At 36.1% G+C, this 21,804-nt stretch overlaps 5 protein-coding genes across 6 annotated transcripts; 1 reads left to right on the forward strand and 4 right to left on the reverse strand.

The window, feature by feature from the left end:
* Positions 1 to 862: 862 nt before the first annotated feature.
* Positions 863 to 3,875, forward strand: LOC103855479 (cell division control protein 48 homolog E). Its single transcript, XM_009132469.3, has 4 exons — positions 863 to 982; positions 1,067 to 1,229; positions 1,392 to 1,620; positions 1,685 to 3,875. The coding sequence occupies exons 1-4, from the start codon at positions 954 to 956 to the stop codon at positions 3,694 to 3,696; spliced, it is 2,433 nt and encodes an 810-aa protein (XP_009130717.1). The 5' UTR covers positions 863 to 953; the 3' UTR covers positions 3,697 to 3,875.
* A 33-nt stretch (positions 3,876 to 3,908) lies between these two features.
* Positions 3,909 to 8,027, reverse strand: LOC103855480 (OVARIAN TUMOR DOMAIN-containing deubiquitinating enzyme 10). 2 transcript variants are annotated; one of them, XM_033286255.1, is made up of 12 exons: positions 6,369 to 8,015; positions 5,806 to 5,940; positions 5,569 to 5,707; positions 5,313 to 5,473; positions 5,168 to 5,241; positions 5,046 to 5,100; positions 4,886 to 4,960; positions 4,717 to 4,790; positions 4,592 to 4,640; positions 4,422 to 4,506; positions 4,283 to 4,339; positions 3,909 to 4,186 (listed from the first exon to the last, which is right to left on the reverse strand). In XM_033286255.1, the coding sequence occupies exons 2-12, from the start codon at positions 5,845 to 5,847 to the stop codon at positions 4,131 to 4,133; spliced, it is 867 nt and encodes a 288-aa protein (XP_033142146.1). In that variant the 5' UTR covers positions 5,848 to 5,940; positions 6,369 to 8,015; the 3' UTR covers positions 3,909 to 4,130. The 2 variants fall into 2 exon arrangements, with proteins under 2 accessions (XP_033142146.1, XP_009130718.1); XM_009132470.3 differs by having other exon boundaries at positions 5,569 to 5,940; positions 6,369 to 8,027.
* Positions 8,028 to 9,006: 979 nt separating this feature from the next.
* Positions 9,007 to 11,549, reverse strand: LOC103855481 (adenosine kinase 2). Its single transcript, XM_009132471.3, has 10 exons — positions 11,290 to 11,549; positions 11,097 to 11,150; positions 10,826 to 10,872; positions 10,662 to 10,693; positions 10,460 to 10,561; positions 10,213 to 10,357; positions 9,942 to 10,110; positions 9,783 to 9,849; positions 9,505 to 9,688; positions 9,007 to 9,359 (listed from the first exon to the last, which is right to left on the reverse strand). Exons 1-10 carry the CDS (start codon positions 11,382 to 11,384, stop codon positions 9,217 to 9,219), a joined length of 1,038 nt encoding a protein of 345 aa, XP_009130719.1. The 5' UTR covers positions 11,385 to 11,549; the 3' UTR covers positions 9,007 to 9,216.
* A 129-nt stretch (positions 11,550 to 11,678) lies between these two features.
* Positions 11,679 to 13,683, reverse strand: LOC103855482 (isocitrate dehydrogenase [NAD] catalytic subunit 5, mitochondrial). The gene is made up of 7 exons (XM_009132472.3): positions 13,423 to 13,683; positions 13,038 to 13,358; positions 12,795 to 12,956; positions 12,635 to 12,709; positions 12,424 to 12,533; positions 12,283 to 12,355; positions 11,679 to 12,115 (listed from the first exon to the last, which is right to left on the reverse strand). Exons 1-7 carry the CDS (start codon positions 13,600 to 13,602, stop codon positions 11,924 to 11,926), a joined length of 1,113 nt encoding a protein of 370 aa, XP_009130720.1. The 5' UTR covers positions 13,603 to 13,683; the 3' UTR covers positions 11,679 to 11,923.
* Positions 13,684 to 16,679: 2,996 nt separating this feature from the next.
* LOC103855484 (BTB/POZ domain-containing protein At5g03250) lies at positions 16,680 to 21,651 on the reverse strand. The gene is made up of 5 exons (XM_009132473.3): positions 19,493 to 21,651; positions 19,139 to 19,208; positions 18,417 to 18,918; positions 17,428 to 18,137; positions 16,680 to 17,322 (listed from the first exon to the last, which is right to left on the reverse strand). The coding sequence occupies exons 1-5, from the start codon at positions 19,549 to 19,551 to the stop codon at positions 16,897 to 16,899; spliced, it is 1,767 nt and encodes a 588-aa protein (XP_009130721.1). The 5' UTR covers positions 19,552 to 21,651; the 3' UTR covers positions 16,680 to 16,896.
* Between the last annotated feature and the right edge of the window lie 153 nt (positions 21,652 to 21,804).

The raw sequence follows: 21,804 nt of genomic DNA on the forward strand, positions 1-21,804 counted from the left end.
GTAAGGTCTCTGCTTGTACACGATCGACTGTGAGACTGGCCGCTTGTATGTATAAGCGAAACACTGGTTTAAACACTGGACTGAGACTAATCATGAATGTGAAAACATTCTCAGTCAATAATAATAAGCCAAACTATTAACTAGATAAACGAATCCACTTACAACGTTATTTGATTAACAGTGATGCACAACAGAGAGATTTCTAAGAGAATGATGATGGCAAAACCTGTTATCATCGGCGTCCGGATGGATGGATGGATGGATGGAGAGAAACTTTCCAAGGAGAGTCAGAGCTGCCCACATACTAGTCCAATGATCAGCTCAAAGTTGTTAAACGACAGAGCGTTTATGCCAAGGAGGACCACAAACGGTGCGTAGTTTAAAACACGTGTTACTTGCTTGCTCGAGACCTCTAACTAGACTTTCTAGATTCCTTTCTTGAGTTGGTTATCACGAGAAGAGAACCAAAAAAAAAAGGAAAAAGCGTTATCCCACCTCTCTATTATTATTTTTATCTTCAATTTCGCCCCATACTTTCTCTAAATACATGTATCTACTACACTTCACACTTGCCATGCTACAATTTGAGTTTAAAAATTCTTCAAACTATAATAATTTTTCATTATCTAAAAAATAGTTGTTATTTACGATGAAATTTTATTTTAACGATAGATAAGTTAGTTTTAAATCATTACAATAAACTGATTTTAAAGAACAAAGGGGGTGGTTATTGTAACAAATAAAAAAGTATGGGAATGTTTTGGGATAAATATAAACAGTAGGGGTTAACCTACCAGGAAAAGAAAAAAAGGAAAATAAATAAAGTCCGCAACTTTTCCAAAGAGATATATATAAATAAACGACTTGTGCTTAGCTTCTGTCTCGATCTCTCTAGAAACAAAAGCTCGCAACTATCTTCGACAACTCTCTGCTCAATTTCAGCAATCATCACCATGCCGAACCAACCTGAATCTTCCGACTCGTAAGTCCCCGATTCTCGTTTCCTGATCATAAAGTTTCGATCTTTGAGTTTGATCTCTCCTCTAAGCTCTGTTTATGTTTACAGGAAATCGAAGAAGGACTTCAGCACAGCTATCCTCGAGAGGAAGAAGTCTCCTAATCGTCTTGTTGTCGACGAAGCCATCAACGATGACAACTCCGTCGTCTCTCTCCACCCCAACGCCATGGAGAAGCTCCAACTCTTCCGTGGCGACACAATTCTCATCAAGGTTTCTCCTTTTTCGATCTCCCTTTGAGTACTAAGTTGTGATATGATTGAATCTTGAATTTAATTGCTATGAAACAAGACTTGTGATTTGTTTGTCCTGTCATTAGAACTGATTTGTTATCTTGGTGGTGTCTTACTTGGGGTCTGCTTCTTGGTTTTGCAGGGCAAGAAGAGGAAGGACACTGTCTGCATCGCTCTTGCTGATGACTCCTGCGAGGAGCCTAAGATCAGGATGAACAAAGTCGTGAGGTCCAACTTGAGGGTTAGACTCGGTGACGTCGTCTCCGTTCACCAATGCCCTGACGTCAAATACGGAACACGTGTCCACATCTTGCCCGTTGATGACACCGTCGAAGGAGTCACCGGGAACCTCTTCGATGCTTACCTCAAACGTAAGTTAGCTTGAACCAATTCTCTTTAAGATGAATCTTAACTAAAAATTGTTTTGTTCAACAGCTTACTTCTTGGAGGCGTACCGTCCAGTGAGGAAGGGTGATCTATTCCTTGTGAGAGGAGGAATGAGGAGTGTGGAGTTCAAAGTTATTGAGACTGATCCTGCTGAGTACTGTGTGGTTGCTCCAGACACTGAGATTTTCTGTGAAGGGGAACCGATCAAGAGAGAGGACGAAGAGAGGCTGGATGAAGTCGGTTATGATGATGTTGGTGGCGTCAGAAAACAGATGGCTCAGATTAGAGAACTTGTTGAACTTCCTTTGAGGCATCCGCAGCTCTTCAAGTCCATCGGTGTGAAGCCGCCGAAGGGTATCTTGCTCTATGGACCTCCTGGTTCCGGAAAGACACTGATCGCTCGCGCTGTGGCTAACGAAACGGGAGCGTTTTTCTTCTGTATCAATGGACCGGAGATCATGTCGAAAATGGCCGGTGAGAGTGAGAGCAACCTCAGGAAAGCGTTTGAAGAGGCTGAGAAGAACGCTCCTTCCATTATCTTTATTGATGAGATTGACTCTATTGCACCAAAGAGAGATAAGACTAATGGTGAGGTTGAGAGGAGGATTGTCTCTCAGCTCCTCACGCTTATGGATGGTTTAAAGTCACGTGCGCATGTGATCGTCATGGGAGCTACCAACCGTCCCAATAGTATTGACCCAGCTTTGAGAAGGTTTGGGAGGTTCGACAGGGAGATTGACATCGGTGTTCCCGATGAGATTGGACGTCTTGAGGTTCTTAGGATCCACACCAAGAACATGAAGCTAGCTGAAGATGTTGATCTCGAAAGAATCTCCAAGGACACGCATGGATACGTTGGCGCTGATCTCGCGGCTCTATGCACCGAAGCTGCTCTTCAGTGTATCAGAGAGAAGATGGATGTGATTGACTTGGAAGATGAGTCTATAGACGCTGAGATTCTCAACTCCATGGCGGTGTCTAACGAACACTTCCACACCGCTCTTGGGAACAGCAACCCGTCTGCACTCCGTGAAACTGTTGTGGAGGTACCAAACGTCTCCTGGGAGGATATTGGAGGGCTTGAGAATGTTAAGAGAGAGCTGCAGGAGACTGTTCAGTACCCTGTGGAGCATCCTGAGAAGTTTGAGAAGTTTGGGATGTCTCCATCGAAGGGAGTACTCTTCTACGGTCCTCCTGGATGCGGGAAAACGCTCTTAGCCAAAGCCATAGCGAACGAGTGCCAAGCAAACTTCATCAGCGTCAAGGGACCTGAGCTTCTCACCATGTGGTTTGGAGAAAGCGAAGCCAACGTCCGCGAGATCTTTGACAAGGCGCGTCAATCCGCGCCTTGCGTTCTCTTCTTCGACGAGCTGGACTCCATCGCTACTCAGAGAGGAAGCAGCGTGGGGGACGCAGGAGGCGCGGCGGATAGAGTTTTGAACCAGCTTTTGACTGAGATGGATGGGATGAACGCTAAGAAGACTGTCTTCATCATCGGAGCGACTAACAGACCCGACATTATAGATCCAGCTCTTCTCCGACCTGGGAGATTGGATCAGCTCATCTACATTCCTCTGCCAGATGAGGAGTCCCGTCTCAGCATCTTCAAGGCGTGTCTGAGGAAGTCTCCTGTGGCTAAAGACGTTGAGGTGAGGGCCCTCGCTAAGTACACTCAAGGGTTCAGCGGCGCTGATATCACCGAGATTTGCCAGAGGGCGTGCAAGTACGCTATTAGAGAGAACATCGAGAAGGATATAGAGAGGGAGCGTAGGAGGGGGGAGAATCCGGAGGCTATGGAGGAAGATTTGGTGGATGATGAGGTGGCGGAGATTAGAGCTGCTCACTTTGAGGAGTCGATGAAGTATGCGAGGAGGAGTGTGAGTGATGCTGATATTCGCAAGTACCAGGCGTTTGCTCAGACGTTACAGCAGTCGAGAGGGATTGGAAGTGAGTTCAGGTTTGATCCGACTGCGGCTGCTGGACGTACTACTGGTGGTGCAGTTGCTGATCCCTTTGCTACTTCAGCTGCTGCTGTTGATGATGATGATCTCTACAGTTAAGATTATGGTTTCTCAAAGTTAGTTGTTTTTTCCTTTCCTAAGTTTAAAAGTTGTGAACTGAATGAATGGTGTCGAGAGTGATACAGAGAACACTCCTTCGGGCTTGTTATGTGATTTTATTGCGATGTTATCCCGATACCTTTTTTTTTGTCAGCTTATTTTGCTTCTCAATGTTTATTTATTTGAGTTTAGGAGCGAACATAGTCGTAAAGTGAGAACTTTAATGAATTAGAAACTACATTTGCTTTCAGAAGACAAAAATGTTGAGTTTTTTATTATTTAAATTTGTTAACATTGAACCCTTTCTTTTAAAAAAGAAAGTTAACATTATTGTAAGACTTTGAAGCTATGAGCTTTGTTCATTCTCTCTCTTCACTCTCACTCTCAAGTCAATAAATATTAATATAGCCAGTGATGATGATGCCATAATCTATCTAGTTTCCAAAACGCCACCACTTTTTCCTCCTCTGTAGTTCTGTTGTAGATGTATCTGAAACACCACATATACACAGGAATAAGAAGATGAAAGAGAGGAAAAAGCAAGAAACAAAATCTGTAGAATGAGTTAAAGGTTTGCGAGACTTACCTCTGTTCAAGTAGATGGAGTTGTAATGAACCTCTGCCCAGAAGCTCAAGAAAATTACTGCATTCAGCAAGCAAAATAACAGATCATTTTAGTAACAACGTGAGAAACAGACAAAGCAGAAAAACATAGTGCTTTTTACCTCCTTTGGATTCTTGAGAGGTAGGAAGAATTTCGATATAACATGTATTCTTGAATGATGTTAGCACTACTATCTTCACCCGATACTACAGATTCAAAGTTTTCACCAAAAACTATTTAACTACCAAATAATGACAAAAATATGTTTTTATAAGTTTGAGGAATGTATACCACATCTGCAGCTGCCTGTAATGTAACATGATCTCCCCACTCGCCGCTCCTGTTTCAAATTTGAATACTAAGCCTTTAAAGAAACCGATATCAGAAAATGTGGTTATGGGAAAGAAGATCCTTACCGAGACATCTTCCTTAGATAATCAGAGAACTTCATAGGCACATATCCTTCATAAGACTCTGGACTAGCTTTGAGCTAAACCAAGAGTTAAAAAGTTGCAAAAAATTAGTTCATATGAATTTGTGAAAGCTTCTAAAGACTCATGAGTATTAGCAGAGAGATCATCAAACCTGCTTGACTATTTGTCGTCTAACATATTTGTGACGATCGGCGGTTTTGTATAGTTGATCAGCTAAAGCACGAAACTGTAACAGAAAGACGAAAAAATAATCAGTAAAATCTAGTTCTTCCAGAATTATTCTGCCTTATGGAGATGAATATCAAAAATACCTGGCAATTACCATCCCCGGGAACTCTGACCTCAGCAAAGTCAAACAACTCTAACCTAAAACAAAATGGGAATCAGGAAATGGTTTTATTTATATAGCATGGAACAAATTATATTACAATACCTATTCCGAAGTCTTTCATGATCTGAAACTGCTTCTTCTTCAGGAGGTATCTCTCCATTTATTTTCGGTACATACTACACAAATATTATGATAAGATTTTGTCAAAAATGATAAAACATATTGACATATTGTGTTTAGTACTTACAGGAATAGGGACCATTTGATTCAACCTCCTCCCAAATTCACCATCAGCCTCACACTGATCTGACTCCCACGAGTACACATACTCATCCGTATCACTCGGGCTTGAACAAGAAAATATATTTGGCGAATCACAGCCTTGATCATTATCATTCCCTACCCATTCTACACCACCATATAGACAAAATTCATTTTGTTAATCCAATCTCCAAAACATAAACATAAATGAAAGGAAAAAAAAACATAAACCAATGAATAACCTGAAGAGTACTCCAAAGCTGGTTGCTCGTTCCAGCCATATTCGTTATTGTTATTGTTATAGTTGTTAGTATAACCTTCTTGATGTTGTTGTTGTTGCTGTTGCGCATAACCGTTATTATTTTCCTCTGCGATTTGAAGCTGCAAAAAATCGTCTTGGAGAGTTCTAGCAATGATCTCATCATTATCTACATCGCTGCTACTACGATGATCTTCTTCATACTCTCTGTAATACTCACCAGTCTGATGATGATGATGATGATAAGCTTCTTCTTCGTCATGAATCATCTCAACTCCATAAGGAGGATACGTGAATGGATTAGGACCAAGAAACCATTCCACAATACTTGTGTTCTCTTCATGTGACACCATCTCTGCTCAAAACAAAAAAAGGTTTAAAGATTTTCATCAATAAACATAAAACCTTATCCATATAACAATTCTTCAAAAAACTTAAATAACACTCCAGAATCATTGAATGGTTGACCGGTTTAAGTTGCGTAAAACCATGGGAGACGTCACAAAGAACAATAGAGACTTTTCAACAAAGAGGAAATGTGACTCTAGAGAATTGCAATGCGAATACTCCAAATCAACTCCGTGTTCCCTACACTATTTACTTAAACTAGATACATCAACTAAAAGTCATCAAAGGTATGTAATCCAAAATTAGAAAACTAAAAGCTTTCCACTTTGAATCAGAAACCAATCAGGTAAAAATGGAACATAAGACCTAGATCTGATAAAAGAGAAATGGTTTTGTGTAGAGAAGTTAGATCAAGAGATGAAGAAAGCTTCTTACCTTTCACTTGCTAATCTCTGCAACTTGAAGAGGGAACTAATTTTTACTAAAAGTAGAAAACTTTATTCCAGATTTGGGGATTAAAGGTTGAGACTTTGGGTTGGGATTAACCATATATTCAAATGGGTTTCTTTTACCAACTTTCTCTTCTAAAAAGACTGGATTTTTGGGGGAAGATGATGAGCCCAGAAAAAGGATCGGGAATGATTCGAATGAAAATTAAAGTTCTTTGCTTTTTTTTTTCTTTTTTGGATTCGTGAAACTCAGAAAATTAAAAATAAAATGAGAAAACGCGCAAAATGCCACAATATTTATATGAATTTCTGGGATTTTTTTTAACTCTTTGGTCACGAGAAGCGTTAGCCGTTGGATGATTAAAAGGGACGGTCAAGGTTTAATTAATTATAGTTAATTCTTTTTCTTCATTCTTTAAGATTCTTTTTCTTTATTTTATTCTTAAGTGGTGTACTGTTTTGTTTCTTGTGTAGACTACAATTAACGTTTTCCAAAGAGGTCTACTAGAGAAAAATAAGAATAATTAATTACATTGATGTAAGGCAAAATTACAGTAAAAATGTACCAAAATCTTTGATTTATTAAAAAATCAGGGAGTGCAGTATCTAGTTTTGATTATAATTTATTTTTTTCTGATTACGAACCGAATTGAAGTTGAACCAATGCATTTATGGTGTTATTTACATGTAAAATTGTTTCTTATGTCTTTTATCTTCCATTGATAGTCATGAATAGTCATGGTTTTCTGTTCACTGGCAATATTTTCGGCTTTTTACCAAATCCCAAGGAGATCAATGTGTAGTTAAGAAGCATTTAAATTAGCATGCAAATGCAATAGTAGTAGTTAACTTTAAAGTGTTAGGTTTGTGTGTTGAAATTTTCTTAAATAGGCCAATGCATAGTTTGAAGTTTCCCCAATCATATCCACCGCGAATAGTAATTTAAAAAATAATATCAGGGTAAGAATTCCACGTGGCACACATTCATTTTATTGGATTCAATTCTTTCAGGCAGCCTCCCTTTCTTGAATTAAATAAAATTCACGCAATATTCATATCAACAAGTTGATCATGTAAATAGTTTAGTATTCTTGGGAACACTTAAAAATGATCTAGGTTTAGGTTATATGTTGTGGCGGTGAATCATATGGATGCTTTTGTGAATTCTTCAATCTACTAATAAGAATAAGTTGAATAATATTATAAAGTAGTATAAGCTTTAATTCATGAAGCGTAGATTGACATATTCAAGCAGTATGAGATTGAGATCTAATGAGTTTAACGAAATAAAATAAGTCAAATTGTTTGCCAAACAACAAGAGGATAATAGTCAGTTTATTTTGAATCAGCATGTAAATAATACAGCATATTTAAATTTTATGGCATGGGTCATGAATGATTTGAGAAACCCAAAAGCCAGTTCTTGGGTAATTTAAATAGAAAAAAAAAAACTTGTTAGGTAGGCAAAATTTAATTAAGCACATACGTAATTGTGGTCTATTTTTGCAAACGTTAGTCGCAGTGAAGATTATGCTGATGTAGTCATTAGCAACACTATTTTGTCGATTATCATATATCATCATATATTAAATGTTACATGTCAATTGTCGAATATTATAACTAAAAATAGTCCATTTTAAAAGGGTCAATGCATTATTTTCTGGATTTAAACTACAAAAATGTCACAATTGTTCTAGATCATAGACCAATACCAAACATCATGCATTATGTAAACAACCATATTTGAGAATAAAATCTATTAACTTATCGTTTCTTATCACCTCTATGTTGAAACCAACCACACCATATCAATAGATAAAAAAAAATATAGAGCTATCTGATACGCTATCTGTAATTCTTTATATTAACAGAATAACCTAGTGTTGATTTGATTTGACTATACACTAAACAAATTACATTGGGGTAAATGTACTTCTATTAGAGTACAGTTTTTTTTTTCAGGGTCAATCCAATAAAACCGAACCAATTAAAACCGGTTTTTTACTTTTATTCCATAAAACCAATAGTAGTAGTTAACTTTAAACCAACCACACCATATTTCTTACTTTTATTCCATAAAACTATTATTGTTATTAACTAAATATGTTTACTGATTATTTAAATAGTTAAATAAAAAATAGATTATTTAAAAACCAAAATGTTGTCATGTTATAATTAAATTTAAAGCCGATATCTAATCTTATAAAGTAAAATTCACAAAATATTTTAAAAGATAAATATATTTACGATTTTTTGGTATAAAACCGAATAAACCGAAAACCGACGGTATATAAACCGGACCAAACCATATTAAATATGGTTTTAATACGGTAGCTATTTTTTATAAACCGAAACACTGAAAAACCGAAAAAATCAAACCGAAACCGAACCGATATCCGGATTGAACACCCCTAATTTAACTAGTTATATTATAGTTTTAAACAAAGTTTGCATAAAATGAGTAAAAGCAAGCATATATTTTTGAGGCCGATTAAGCTATTTATAATTTTATTTGCTTAATATCCACTTACCCGCTTATTTTTATATGAAATTCTACTTTTATTTTTAGGAAGCTATGATTATTAGTTTATTACTTAAAGCTCTAAATTGAATGGCTTCGCCTGTTTTCAGCCAAAATGAATGTTTCAAAAGTGGAAATAGTTGGCCACACATGAGTTGAATGCAATCTTATCAGAAAAAAGCTGATAATGATAATAAAAGGGTATTTCAAACCAAAAAAAAATGAAAAACACTCGAGCAAATAATCGTCTGTGGAATCGAACATAATTGTTTTTATTTGAAAGATATCACAAAACTGAGGATGGACCAATAACTTAGTTGAAGTCTGGCTTCTCAGGGTAAGTGCAGCCAGATCTTTGGATCACCACGTTCGACGCGTAGCATCCTGCCTTCACGCACTCCTCAATCGATTTCTCTTTCACCAACTGTGACATGAATCCACCCACAAATGCATCACCTGCCAAAGAAGTCAGCAGAAAAACGGCAGTTAATATTTCATCACTATGTGACACTGAGAAGCAAATGTTTGAGCTTATCTATGATCAGATTCAGTCTAAAGTAAGCCTAGAGTTATATGTAGGAGGAGGTTATCAAATGAGTACCTGCACCGTTGGTGTCAACAAGTTTCTCCTTTGGGAGAGGGATCACAGGGTACTTCGTCACCTTTCCATCTTCAGCAACGACCACTGGGTCTGCCCCCTGTGTAATCACGGTGGTCCTCTTGTACGTTCCTGTGGCCTTGGGAAGCTGTGAAATCTTGATGGCTATTTGCTCCACATCTTCGGTCTATATATTATAAACATGTTAAGTATTATTTCTTTTACACAAATAACAAAACAGAAGAGCTTGTTGAGATTTAGTCGTGTAAGATAAATGGTACCTCCCAGCCGTGAACTCTGGAGAAGGTGATTGCCTCTGTCTCATTGCCAAAAACAAAGTCCATGTACCTGTCCGAGCAATGCAGAGTGCTTTTAAGTACATTTATGCAAATCATAAAATCTCTAATACAGTATAAAACAAATGATTAGAGATTGCTTACGGCAAGAACTTCTCCTGAGCATCTTTGAAGAATTCACAGATGAATGGAGCAGAAAGGTTCATTGTGAACACCTTGTTGTTGGCAGCAGCGTGCTCAGATACCAACTGAATGGATTCAGGAGATACAGTGAGGAAGAATCCAGCGATGTAGTAGAACTTGGCCTTCTCAACTACATGAGACATATTTGAATCACAGATATATCAGATTCAGTCAATGAAGAAATAAAACAGAAGTGTTAAAAAGGATGCAGAGATAGGAAAAGGAATTTTACCGAGTGCCCAGTTTTCAGGCTTCTTAAGGTGGTCAACCTTGTAGCAGTTAGCAGCAGAGAGATTGGCAATAAGAGACCTTTCTCCACCAACAACACAGACACCGCAAGTTCCAGTAGGTGCAGATTCATCCTCATAGTAGTGAACCTGATTAAAAGAAATGCATATTGTCGTGTTAATACAGCTTGATTACAAATTCTGAAGTCAGTTTCAACAACTATAAAAGGGTGAGGACACACAAGAGCTTACATTGAGACCAGCAGCAGTGGCATCCTTCTTCATAGCCTCACCGTATTTGTCCTTTCCAATGGAGCCCATGTAGCTGGTTGCCCCAGGAATTTGAAGCATCCACTGCAAGCAGCAAGTAAGTAAACACCCTAATTTGAGCAATTTATTCATAGATTTTAATCCCAAAAGAAAGCGGAAGAAGAAAAAGTGAAAAATAATCAACCTGAGCCACTTTGATAGAGTTCTGAGTAGCACCTAAAAAAAAGGATTGAATCATAAAGATATCATCACCCACCTTGTCAATTAATTTAAAGGTTTACAGGATCCTTTAAATACAAAAAAAAAAAAAAAAAAAAAAAAAAAAGCAGAAAAGAGATGAAATAATACCTCCAGCAATGTATTCAACATTGAACTTGCTACTCATCTCATCATACCTATCATACAAAGAAGAGAGATGAGATATCATTTTATTGTCTAAAACCATTCTTGATTACTCTTGTCAAAAGCATTAAATGAGTAAAACATTATTGATTACAGTTGCTATTCACATCAATAACCAAACATTCTCAAAATCATTTGCATTTCCCTTTGTCATTTCATTAAACTTCAACCAAATCAAAGAGATTAGATTCTATATACGAAACTCAGATCAGCTTACATAGGCAAATGTTTCTCCTCTGCCAGAATCGCATTGTTCAACTTGACATCGTATCTGAAAGTCACCATTAAACCAGAAAAAGGCAATACTTAGAGCTAACGGAACCGAAGAAGATTTAAACAATCTAAGATTCAAACGAAACGCCTAGGATTAGAAATAATTGAAAATGATGGATCTGAGTTTTTTTAAATACTTGGTGAGAAAAGCCTCGTCGACGACGGCAGAGATATCGAGGAGAGGGTTGCCCATTCCGAGAAGGATCCCATCGTAGTTGTTAGAGGAAGCCATGACGATGATGAATCTTGAGAGTTGAGAGAGGAGAGAGGTTTAGATTTTAGATTCAGATCTATTATGTAGCTCAAGTTTAGTGGTGAGAGTGAAAGCCCTCAAGTTTTTACTCAAATGAGCTGAGCGGTAGTTGGTGCACCAACGACATATCTCCTTTTAGGTTTTTAAATTATTTTATTTTAATTATAGTAATGTTTTAATTTTGTCGGTAGACTCTCTATTGCGCCCCATTTCACTGAATATTTGATATTTTTTCACCAAATCATTACATTATAGAACTTCCCCAAAGTCATGTGAAGGGTAGCATAATAAACAAATATAACTTTGTAAACATCCAAAAGCATGAAACACACAGCTCTTCTCATCTGATCATGTGTTGCGCCTTACGGCAGAGACAAGTTTCAAAATATGTTTTTAGCGGCAGAAGAAACAAATGAACTTCAAAGGCCTGCACATGCCTGTTTTTCTTTTAATTATTCTTATCGTAATCAATTGAGAAACAAGACGAATCATAGAGCATCTTTTACGATTGTTGTTGTTCAGAGATGGTCACAGATCGCCTTTGTGAAATCCGTGGTGGTCGAACTACCTCCAAGATCCGCCGTTCTGTATTTGCCCTCAGCTATGGTGTTGATGATCGCGCTGTGGATCTGTTCTGCTTGTTCGTTCATCTTCAGGTGACGTAACATCATCACTCCACTCAAAAGCAAAGCTGTTGGGTTCGCCAAGTTCTGTAGCATCATTTTCCCCAAAACAACCAGGACAACAAGTTAAAAACCAAAAGACATTGTATACTAAAGCCATTTGAAATCAAGTTCATAATGAGACTATGCTACCAGTACCAACTTTATCAGCTTTACTTGCTTTTGTAGCATCTGAGGATATACAAATTGTTTACCTTTCCAGCGATATCAGGTGCAGAACCATGAACTGCTTCAGCAAGTGCTACACCATCTTCTCCTATATTACAGCTGCGTCAAAAGATAATGTAATTAGCTCATAATCATATTAAATAAATATGAAGGAACAAAGATTTTACCTTGGAGTTAATCCTAATCCTCCAACCAAACCAGCACACAAGTCACTGATAATGTCACCATACAGGTTTGGCATCACCAATACATCAAACAGTGCTGGGTTTTTCACAAGCTACATGGACATCTCAAGATTATCATTCACATGTTCCACCCAAAAAAAACAATATAAATTTTCCCAAATCAAAACAACAGTAGTTCTGCGTCGTAGCTTACCATCATACAACAGTTGTCAATAACAACCTCCTCGTAAGTTATCTCAGGATACTTCTCTGCAACCTCACGACAACACTGCAATTAAATAAATGAAACAACAGTGAAAAAGACTAAACAGACACCAATAATCATGATGTCCTTATAAGAAAAAGGAGCAGACCTTGAGGAAAAGACCATCAGTTTTCTGCATAATATTAGCTTTATGAATAGCAGAAACCCTCTCTCTCCCATGAGTCTTAGCATAGTGAAACGCATACTCCGCAACTCTCAAACTCGCCTGACGTGTAATGATCTTAAGACTCTCCACCACACCTCTAACAACCTATATAACAACACAACTCCATAAATCAAAAAACAATTCTAACAAAAACTAAACTCATAATTCCTCAAAAGCTTAAAAAACCTGATGTTCAAGCCCACTGTACTCTCCTTCAGTGTTCTCCCTAATGGTAATGAGATTAACGTCGTCATAACGAGTCTTGTAACCAGGAAGACTGTAGCAAGGCCTAACATTAGCGTAAAGATTCAGCTCTTTCCTAAGAGTCAAGTTCAAAGAACGGTGCCCTTTCCCAATAGGAGTCGCCATTGGACCTTTCAGACCAACTTTGTTCCTACGCACGGATTCGAGACTCTCCCACGTCAAGAAACTCTGCGTTCTCGGATCAATCTCAGTGCTAACATAGTGTTCTTCCCAGTTAATCGGCACACCGGCCGTTGTAAACACCTAACACAAAATGGGCTTAAGTTTTTCAAAAAAAATCTCGAATAAAAAGTTTAAAAGAGAAAACCTTTTTGACGGATTCAGCGATCTCAGGACCGATCCCGTCGCCGGGGAACAAGGTTGCGGTGATTGGAGTGGTGGAGGACGAGCAGAAAGCCCTAGCCGCGGAAGTGGCTGCGGTTGAGGTGGAGTTCGCCGTTGATCGGGATCTGATCAGCCGTCTCGCGAAGTTTGCTGCCATGGTCATCTCTTTCAACGCTGAAACAAAAAATGATTCGACGGACAGAGAATTATTCTGCGTTAGGACAAAAGTTGGAAGACTTCTTTTACAGCGAATGTTTCTTCTTCCGTTAAAAAACGCCGCGTAGTTTTGAATACTTTAATGGATTTAAGTAAAACGGCACAAAGTAGTTATACGAAATTGTGAAACGGAACGAAGTGTCATCTTGACAACTCAAGCCCAATAAAGAGGTTATTTTTGTTTCAGCATCGGCCCAATAAAGACAAGAGGGTAGAGAAAGTCATGAAAGGTTTCTCATCCTTTTTTATTATTTGAGAAGCACTTTTATTAACTAACCTTATTTTCATGTGTGATTAACCAAAATGCCATTACTTAGGTGTCATCACATGAGGCCTTCTCACAATCTTTAATTAAAAACCCTCTTCTCACTAGATTAATTACATGTATTGCCATTGATATAAACCAACCTTAAACCCATATTTTTTCTTCATGGTTTTGTCTCGACAATAAATTACTTGACCATAACTTACCTTTTATAAAGCTTTAACATTAACAAGAAGTTATATTAAGCTCGAGAGTATATGTTTGTATATTAATCTTACCCTCAGTGAGTTAAAAATGTCGACTTATGCCTGTACGTATATAAACTAATTAAATTATATAGTTATATAAACATATACAAACTAATTAAATTATATAGTGGAAGTCATGGATCTGACGTAGTCAGATCAAAAACAATGGATCTCTCAACCTGGACTTAAAGTTCTTGAATATTTTGCAGTCAACTACTAACCCAAGCATATATAATTGTATATAAACTAAACGTCCCAGTTAAAGCATATTTTCTTGCAAAAAAGTCAAGAAGGACATTATATAGTTATTATGTTTATTTGTGACAATATGTCCTACTGTTCAAACGATATGTGCACATCTCATGTTACTGTTTTAAGTTTTTGAAACAAGAATAAAAAAAAAAACTTATATAGTAAGAAGCCATATAGCTCAGACAACATATAATGAAATTATGATTTGTTATATTCCATTCTATGATCCGACTATCGTTCCATATCTTATATGTATGTTTTAGTTTATGTTCATATTATCCACCTGACCTTGGGTTATTTGTTATGTAGCAAAATTATACGCATAATGCATCGGTTAACTATACAATTATTTTCGAATATATGATATGAAAGCAAATAAGGAATTTTATTAATGTGAAACTTTGTGTTGCATCAGTCTAAATTAATCCCTTGCTAAAAAGTCCGTAAGTTTAATGTCGTGCTTTGATTATCTCAATATTCTAATTTATCATGTTGAGTGTTGACTATCTATATGGGTTTGTTCAAACTTTGAGTTGTAACATCTCTTAAAAAGAGTAGTGATCTGTTCAAATTATGGAATGAATTTGAGATAATTATTTAATTAATTGATTTTTCTTTCCATCACCGAATTTGTGTGATCAGAGATTATATGTAAGGTAAGTTTAAGAATGCAATCTTTTAAATTACATCAAATGTCTTAAATCTGTGACTTCGTTACAATACATCTGTTCAAATCTGTTTGTTTCCTATAATATTCCAATGAATCAGCTGTACATATGAATTACGAAAATAATTATGGAAAGTTATAGGAAATCAATATTAATTTGAATTACGCGAATAAAGATAGCAATTGGCTATCATTATTTACCTAGATTTACGCCTTGCATATATAAATACAAGGCCTTCTAGCTACAATATTTCCTCACCATCGTCTATTTCTCAGTACATCCTTACAACAAACATTCTTCAAGCACAACATTCATGGCAAGTTTTAACTCCGTTGCCGATTTGAAATTTTTCAAGACAATGTGGAAAGTGAGGGTTAGTATTTTTTGATTGTGGAAACAATACTCTGCTCCTGGTGGCCTAACCATTGAAATGGTTTTCATTGATTCAAATGTAAGTTTCTACAATCCTTTGAATGTTGCATGTAATATTAAGTTCTTTTAATCAATTTTTAATTTATTTTGTTTTCTTATGTTTTGTTTTTTTTTCATATTTTATTAGTCAATTTCTTATCCTATGTTTTATCTTATATTTATAATTTATTATGAAAATAATAATTCTATTGTCAATGTTTCGTTTATCTTTATTTCATAATTTATTTTATATAAATTTTTGCTTACTCTTAGGGATCCACTTCCACTAAATATACTTCAAGCTAACAAAACAAATACACAAGTTTTTTAAAAAAAGTCTAAGCTTAGTTTATATAGGCATACACAATTTTGTTGAATCCTTTATTATATAAAATGTAATAATATTTTTTTCTATGACTTTTACCTTTCTAATACCTATATATGTAAAGTGACAAACTATTTAAGTCTACTTACTCCGCGCAGGGCGCGGGTTATCACCTAGTACTTAAGTGAAACATTTGTTATAAGCCCTTCTTAAACTAAGAGAATTACATAAACATAAGCTTCCAAAAACAATTTTTAGCTCTTCAAATTTGTAAAAAAAATTTAATAGAAATCTCTAATAAATAGACTATGGCCCCATATCAAACTATACAAACTGAATCAGAGCCGGCTCTGGATCCAAACAGATGAAGCATGTGCTTCAGGCATAATAAATATTTAAGCGGTCACATTTTTTTAAAATCTCTATGTGGTCTAGTGGTTTAATGAACTCTATAGTTCTATGGGAAGCTGGGTTTGAGGCCAGTAATGTGCATAATTTTTTTAGCCTTTTTTTGTTTTATGCTTGTGGCTTTGAAAAGTATTGGACCGGTTCTGATCAAAACCCAACAGTTTTGATTCTTCGGCTTTTTCTCTTTGATCATTTCATCATGAGATTCAAATATTCTTCTTCAACCAAATGATCAGTACACATACGCTGGATTCATGTTCTTTCTCGAACCGGGTCCACCATGATTCATACATCCCACTTTATTAGATAACTGATGGCTACCGAGATAAAGTTAGAAATGCTCTAAATATAATTAATACGATTTTCAGTTTATCTTAATAAACCAAGAATATTTTTTAGTAACGGTGGTGTGATCCAAAAGACTTTTTAGGTCTAAAGACATAAGTCTAAAAAGGCTAAAAACCATCAAATCTCTCAGCAAGATAGATAGGAGAAGATGAAAACTTTTGAAAACAGAGTACTGTCTAGAACAAGTAAAAAAATAGCTAATCTGATTCGATCATCGAGGTTCTGATCTTTTACCTAATTAAAAGAATTTTAATAAAAGAGAAGATAAAACTAGTAGTTTGATCCAGCGGACAGGCTAGTAGCGGACAGGTTCTTGTTAATTGGCTTGCTTTTCTTGATCCTTAGGCTTGCAACATTCTGATTTCTTCTTGAAATTAAGCTTCCTAGTGAAATTCTTCCAGCTTCTCTTAGACCTCACCAGCTTCTGAAGCTCTTGTTTCATGCTAATACACTCTTTCTCCAGCTCAGAAACCCGTTCCCTCACGTTCTCACCTCTAGGTTTAAGTACACAACCATTGCCACCATTCTGGTGCTCCGGGTTGTCTAGATTCTCAGAGACAAAGAACCAGCTTGATATAGATGTCCTGAGCCTAAGCTGCTCGAAAAAGAGAACCTGAACAATCACCCTAAGAGGCAGCCTCTCGTTCTGAGCTGCATGTGCGCTAGCTTCCAGTGAGAGCTTCTGGCAATTCATAAGTCTACATATATGCTCCCTTTCTGAATCCGTAATCCAAGGATGTGCCTATAAAATTCACGATTAAACCCTCAAAATAATATTATTGTTATTATTATTATTTTTGCTTTAACCCTCAAAATATTATTAATACTAAAAAGGTATTGTTGTTACCTTCAAGAACACGTCAACTGCGTGATATACTCCATCGTCTAGTGGTCTTGCATAATCAGGGACAGCAGCAGCTATGGCTTCAAACTTCGCCAGCTTCAAGTTAACATCAGGTGCCACCTCAGCTAGATAACCGTCGACAAGAGTTGCCACTAACGTTGGAGGAGTTAGCATTTCGGCTCCATCCTTCACCAAATGTCCTTCTTCGATGATGCAAGGAGAAGGGACGATGCCTGCTTGTTCCGTCGATGAGACAAACTGTTCGATCATTCTCAGAACGCACTCAACATCATAAAGCGTTTCAGAGTATCCCATGTTTGGTATAAGAAGATCCACTAAAGCAGCTTGCTCAAGTTGGTTTCCTATAAGTCTCTCAAGATTCTCCCTCGAGGATTGGCTTGTGTGCAACACCATCGCGGTCTGAAGCAGCCTGAGGAGAAACTTGGTCGGGTTTACACCTTTCTTGGTCGGAAGCAAACCGATAATCTCTTCTAGAGCATCTTTTTGTTCGGCTTCGGAAGTGTTCGGTGTCTCGATCACTTGCTCATCCATGGTCACTTGTCTGTTCATTAGAGGAACATGTTTCTTTGTATAGTACATAACCGCCATGGAGATGTTCTCAAGCTTCATGCCTCGTGATTCGATAGCTGTAATGAGTCTTTTGAAGAGAGACAAGTTGAGAAAAGAAGCATCATCAAACCACCAATCTTCACCTGCAGGCAAACCACCCGAATCATTGTTAAAAGCATATAATTTTTAGCAAAATTATTATCGACATAACATTGACTAACATTTTAATAAAATTAATTTTCTAGTTATCTTCACCAATTAATAATGGAGTTGAATTAATTTATAAAAGTCTAATTTGATTCAGGTTATAAAAAATAATAAAAATATTAAAATGTTATTAATTTTTGATTGGAACATCTAAAAATGTTGGAATATTCAATTTTTTTTTTTTTTAATGTGTTTCAAAAAGAACCATTGTTCACCTGTTGGTTGCAGCATCTTTCCGGACGGTGAGATTCCGTTCCACAAATGAGATTCATCTTCAGTGTTCTGTCCGCTCGTTGCGTTCTTGGGCCAGTTGAAAAGGCTTGGGTCAGCACAAGCTTTGATAGCTAAAGAATCAACACACCTCGAGATGATGTGGAGATCTTCAGCGTGATCAGTTACATCCTCGCATGTCTGAAGAGCTTTGATGGAGTCTGTCCAGTTCCCAAACACTTCGTTGAGAAAAGTCTCTGTCATACCGACAAGATTCCCTTCTCCGTAGTTATCAGTCATCTCAAGGTACTCGGCTGCACATCTTAAGCTAACAACGTTGAATGCAGTAAGCTCTATTTTCACACCGTAGCAAAATTTTGTTATGAGTTCGAACGTTTTGCCGCCTCCGGGTATGTCATCTAGACTCAAAACACAGCTTGATCCATCATCACTTGAAGACTCTTCGATTAGCTTCTCAAGAAACCCACTTCTAGAGAGCAATGGAAACTATATATAAACCGCAAATTAAGAAACGCATTACACAATTAGCAACAAATATATTATTATAACCAAAGCTTAAGCAAAAAAATAAAATATATATTATAGTTAATCATTAAGCTTTCTCACATTATGCAATTTCATCATATCTAGAAGTACACAAGATCTAAAAAGAGAAGATAAGTACAAGTTATATTTATCGTCCAAAAAAAGGTACAAGTTATGTAACCTTGTGGAGATGAAACTTCATGTCTCCAACTTCTATGGTAACATCACTCACCAATCCTGTGGTGCAAAGCCTGTCGACGAGAGACATAACATCACCTCAAAACAAATCTATCACTGATGTCACAAATCAATGAAAGCTAACACTTTTCTTTGTATATCATAATTTAAAAAAAAAAAATTCTTATTGTGGTGCATCACTACTGTTTCTTGTTAAGTTATATACGTCAAATTCAAAACCTAAATTCTTAACACGTTAATGTTCCGTATACAAAATACAATGGACTGGTATTAATAAGATAAACTACGTATTTAATACATACAAATGCATGCATACGTAAAATGAACAAAAGAGTACCAGGTTTGGCCTTCGCGATGGAAAGCTTCGGATTTGGAGCCAAGTCTCATAAACGCCATTTTGGAAGAAAATAAAATTTCAGAGACTTCTGAGCTCGTAATGAAAGAGGGTACGTAGTAAAAACTGAGAAGCGAGGATAGATAAAAGAAAGAGAGAGAAATTTTAGGACAAATATCCTAATATTTTTAGCAAATTCTAGAGAGATAAGGAACAGGTCTCTAGCAGAAGAATGAGGAGAAAAAAGTGGTCTTGGACTTCTGAATTTTTCTGCTTCTTGAAAAGTTCAATAAAATAAGGAAGTTTCGTGGGTTTCTGTTCATTAATAAATGGCGTGTTCTTATACCGAGATACATATGCATGATGCACGAACTATCATTTATATGTATGTCTATGTTGATGTTTGCAAGCCTCCCGGTTTATTTGTTATATTAGTTTTGATATTATGTACATATAAAATCAATGTAGCACAACAAAGTGGGTTTTGGAAATATAATTATGGGCTTTAACACATATATAAAAAGTATGATGCATTGTCTTCGTGCTCGTGCAATGCCTTACTGGAAAGTTATTAGGGTGAAATTTCTACTGGAATATAAGAACCTACCATAAAAAAAACCTCAAAAATCATATTTTTATGCTTTTAGAATTTTCAGTCTACACGACATCACCTATTTTATAACCAAAACAATAATGTTAAAGCATTAATTATCATGAAACTGAGAGGATAGAACTTAGATCATATTATGCATTCATACACATACGTGAGAGACTGAACTTAATCTAAAGTTTCTAACTAATTTTCCTATAAGATAAGGTTAAAATTTATAATCAACTAAGGCGGTATCATATAGGTTTTCTCAAAGAAAACCCCAATATATAATATTTATAATTTACTTATGTATATTTTATTTTGATATGAATGTCAATCCTTAGGCTGATATCACTAATTGGCGTGAGATCGTACATCTAATCTTTTTCTTCAGCCAATGTTATTAATTTTAAAAAATCAGTATAACTCCTAACTTAACTAGTAAATATACAGAAGAATATATACATATATATTTATATGTACGGAAATTCAAAGTGTAACTCAGTTTATTTTATGGACTATTGCAACTGAGCAAAACCATTATGTCGTATTATACCAAACTAAGGGCGCCGCTTGTTTGCCACTGGACTCTGAATATCTGTATGCAACAGACTGATTACCACATTCAACACATCCCCTACACTATTCGATTTCGATTGCTCATTCTTTATTTTACCAAACCATTGCTTTCTTTGCCTTAGTGCGTATATCTTTTATTTCATGTCAAACTTTAGTACCTATCATAGATCCAATACTCTTTTGAAATTTTTTATCACATAGTTTTACGTTTGCATATACATTAATTTCTCCTGACTGGTTAGCAAAATTTATGTTTTCAATATAAACATCAGTTTTGAAGTAGTATACACAACAAATATCACTAGTGTTTGCGTTGATAACAGTCGGCTCTCTGGTTGTTTTAAAGACAAAATTACATTTTGCCGAACTTACGAAGCAAGTAATGCATATTAACCAGAGAAAAGGAAGATTGCAACTTTTTCACAAACCCAACAAAAAGAAAAGGGAAAAAAATGCCAAATCTTGAACTGTGGTTGCAAAAGCATAGCAGAGAGTGGGAAGATTGCAACTTTTTCAATGACTGTATCATTATTATCTTTTTCTTTTTTAGAAAAGTTATTAAGAAAAAATAGCACTTCAACTTTATAATACAGTACGTAATCTAGCGTTTCTCTTTGATGTTCGTGAAATGTAAAAATGAAAATGTACTAAACATATCATTTCTAGCTGAAGACTTTTATGGCCTATCGTTTACTACCTACGGTTCAAATCGCGACCTTTGATAGACGTGACACTTGGACCTGGTACGTATTAAGGTTAAAAATCATCGAATAGAAGTTCTGAGAAGAATTGTGTTTCAAAAAGAAAAAAGTTCTGAGAAGAATTAAATATTGGAATGACTAATCCGGTTTTTGTTTGTTGGCTGGTTTGTGAAACTTACAAAATTAATGTCCTTTGTTCAAAGACTTCTATATGGAGTATATAATTAATATTCATTTTCTTTATTTTCTTTATTTGATTTCAATATAGTCAAGAAAATGAATGATGCTCAACTAGATTCAGGCCACCTTCGTTCAACAATGAATCTTTTTGTGTGTCTTAATTTTTATGATTAGTCATTATATATATGTTTATTGTAAATATGACTTTAGTATTGCTTTCTTTGTTATTTTCCAGCGATCAGTATTGCTTTGATTAATCAGCA

Source organism: Brassica rapa, chromosome A03 (assembly GCF_000309985.2).
Source record: "Brassica rapa cultivar Chiifu-401-42 chromosome A03, CAAS_Brap_v3.01, whole genome shotgun sequence".
Lineage (NCBI taxonomy): Eukaryota > Viridiplantae > Streptophyta > Magnoliopsida > Brassicales > Brassicaceae > Brassica > Brassica rapa.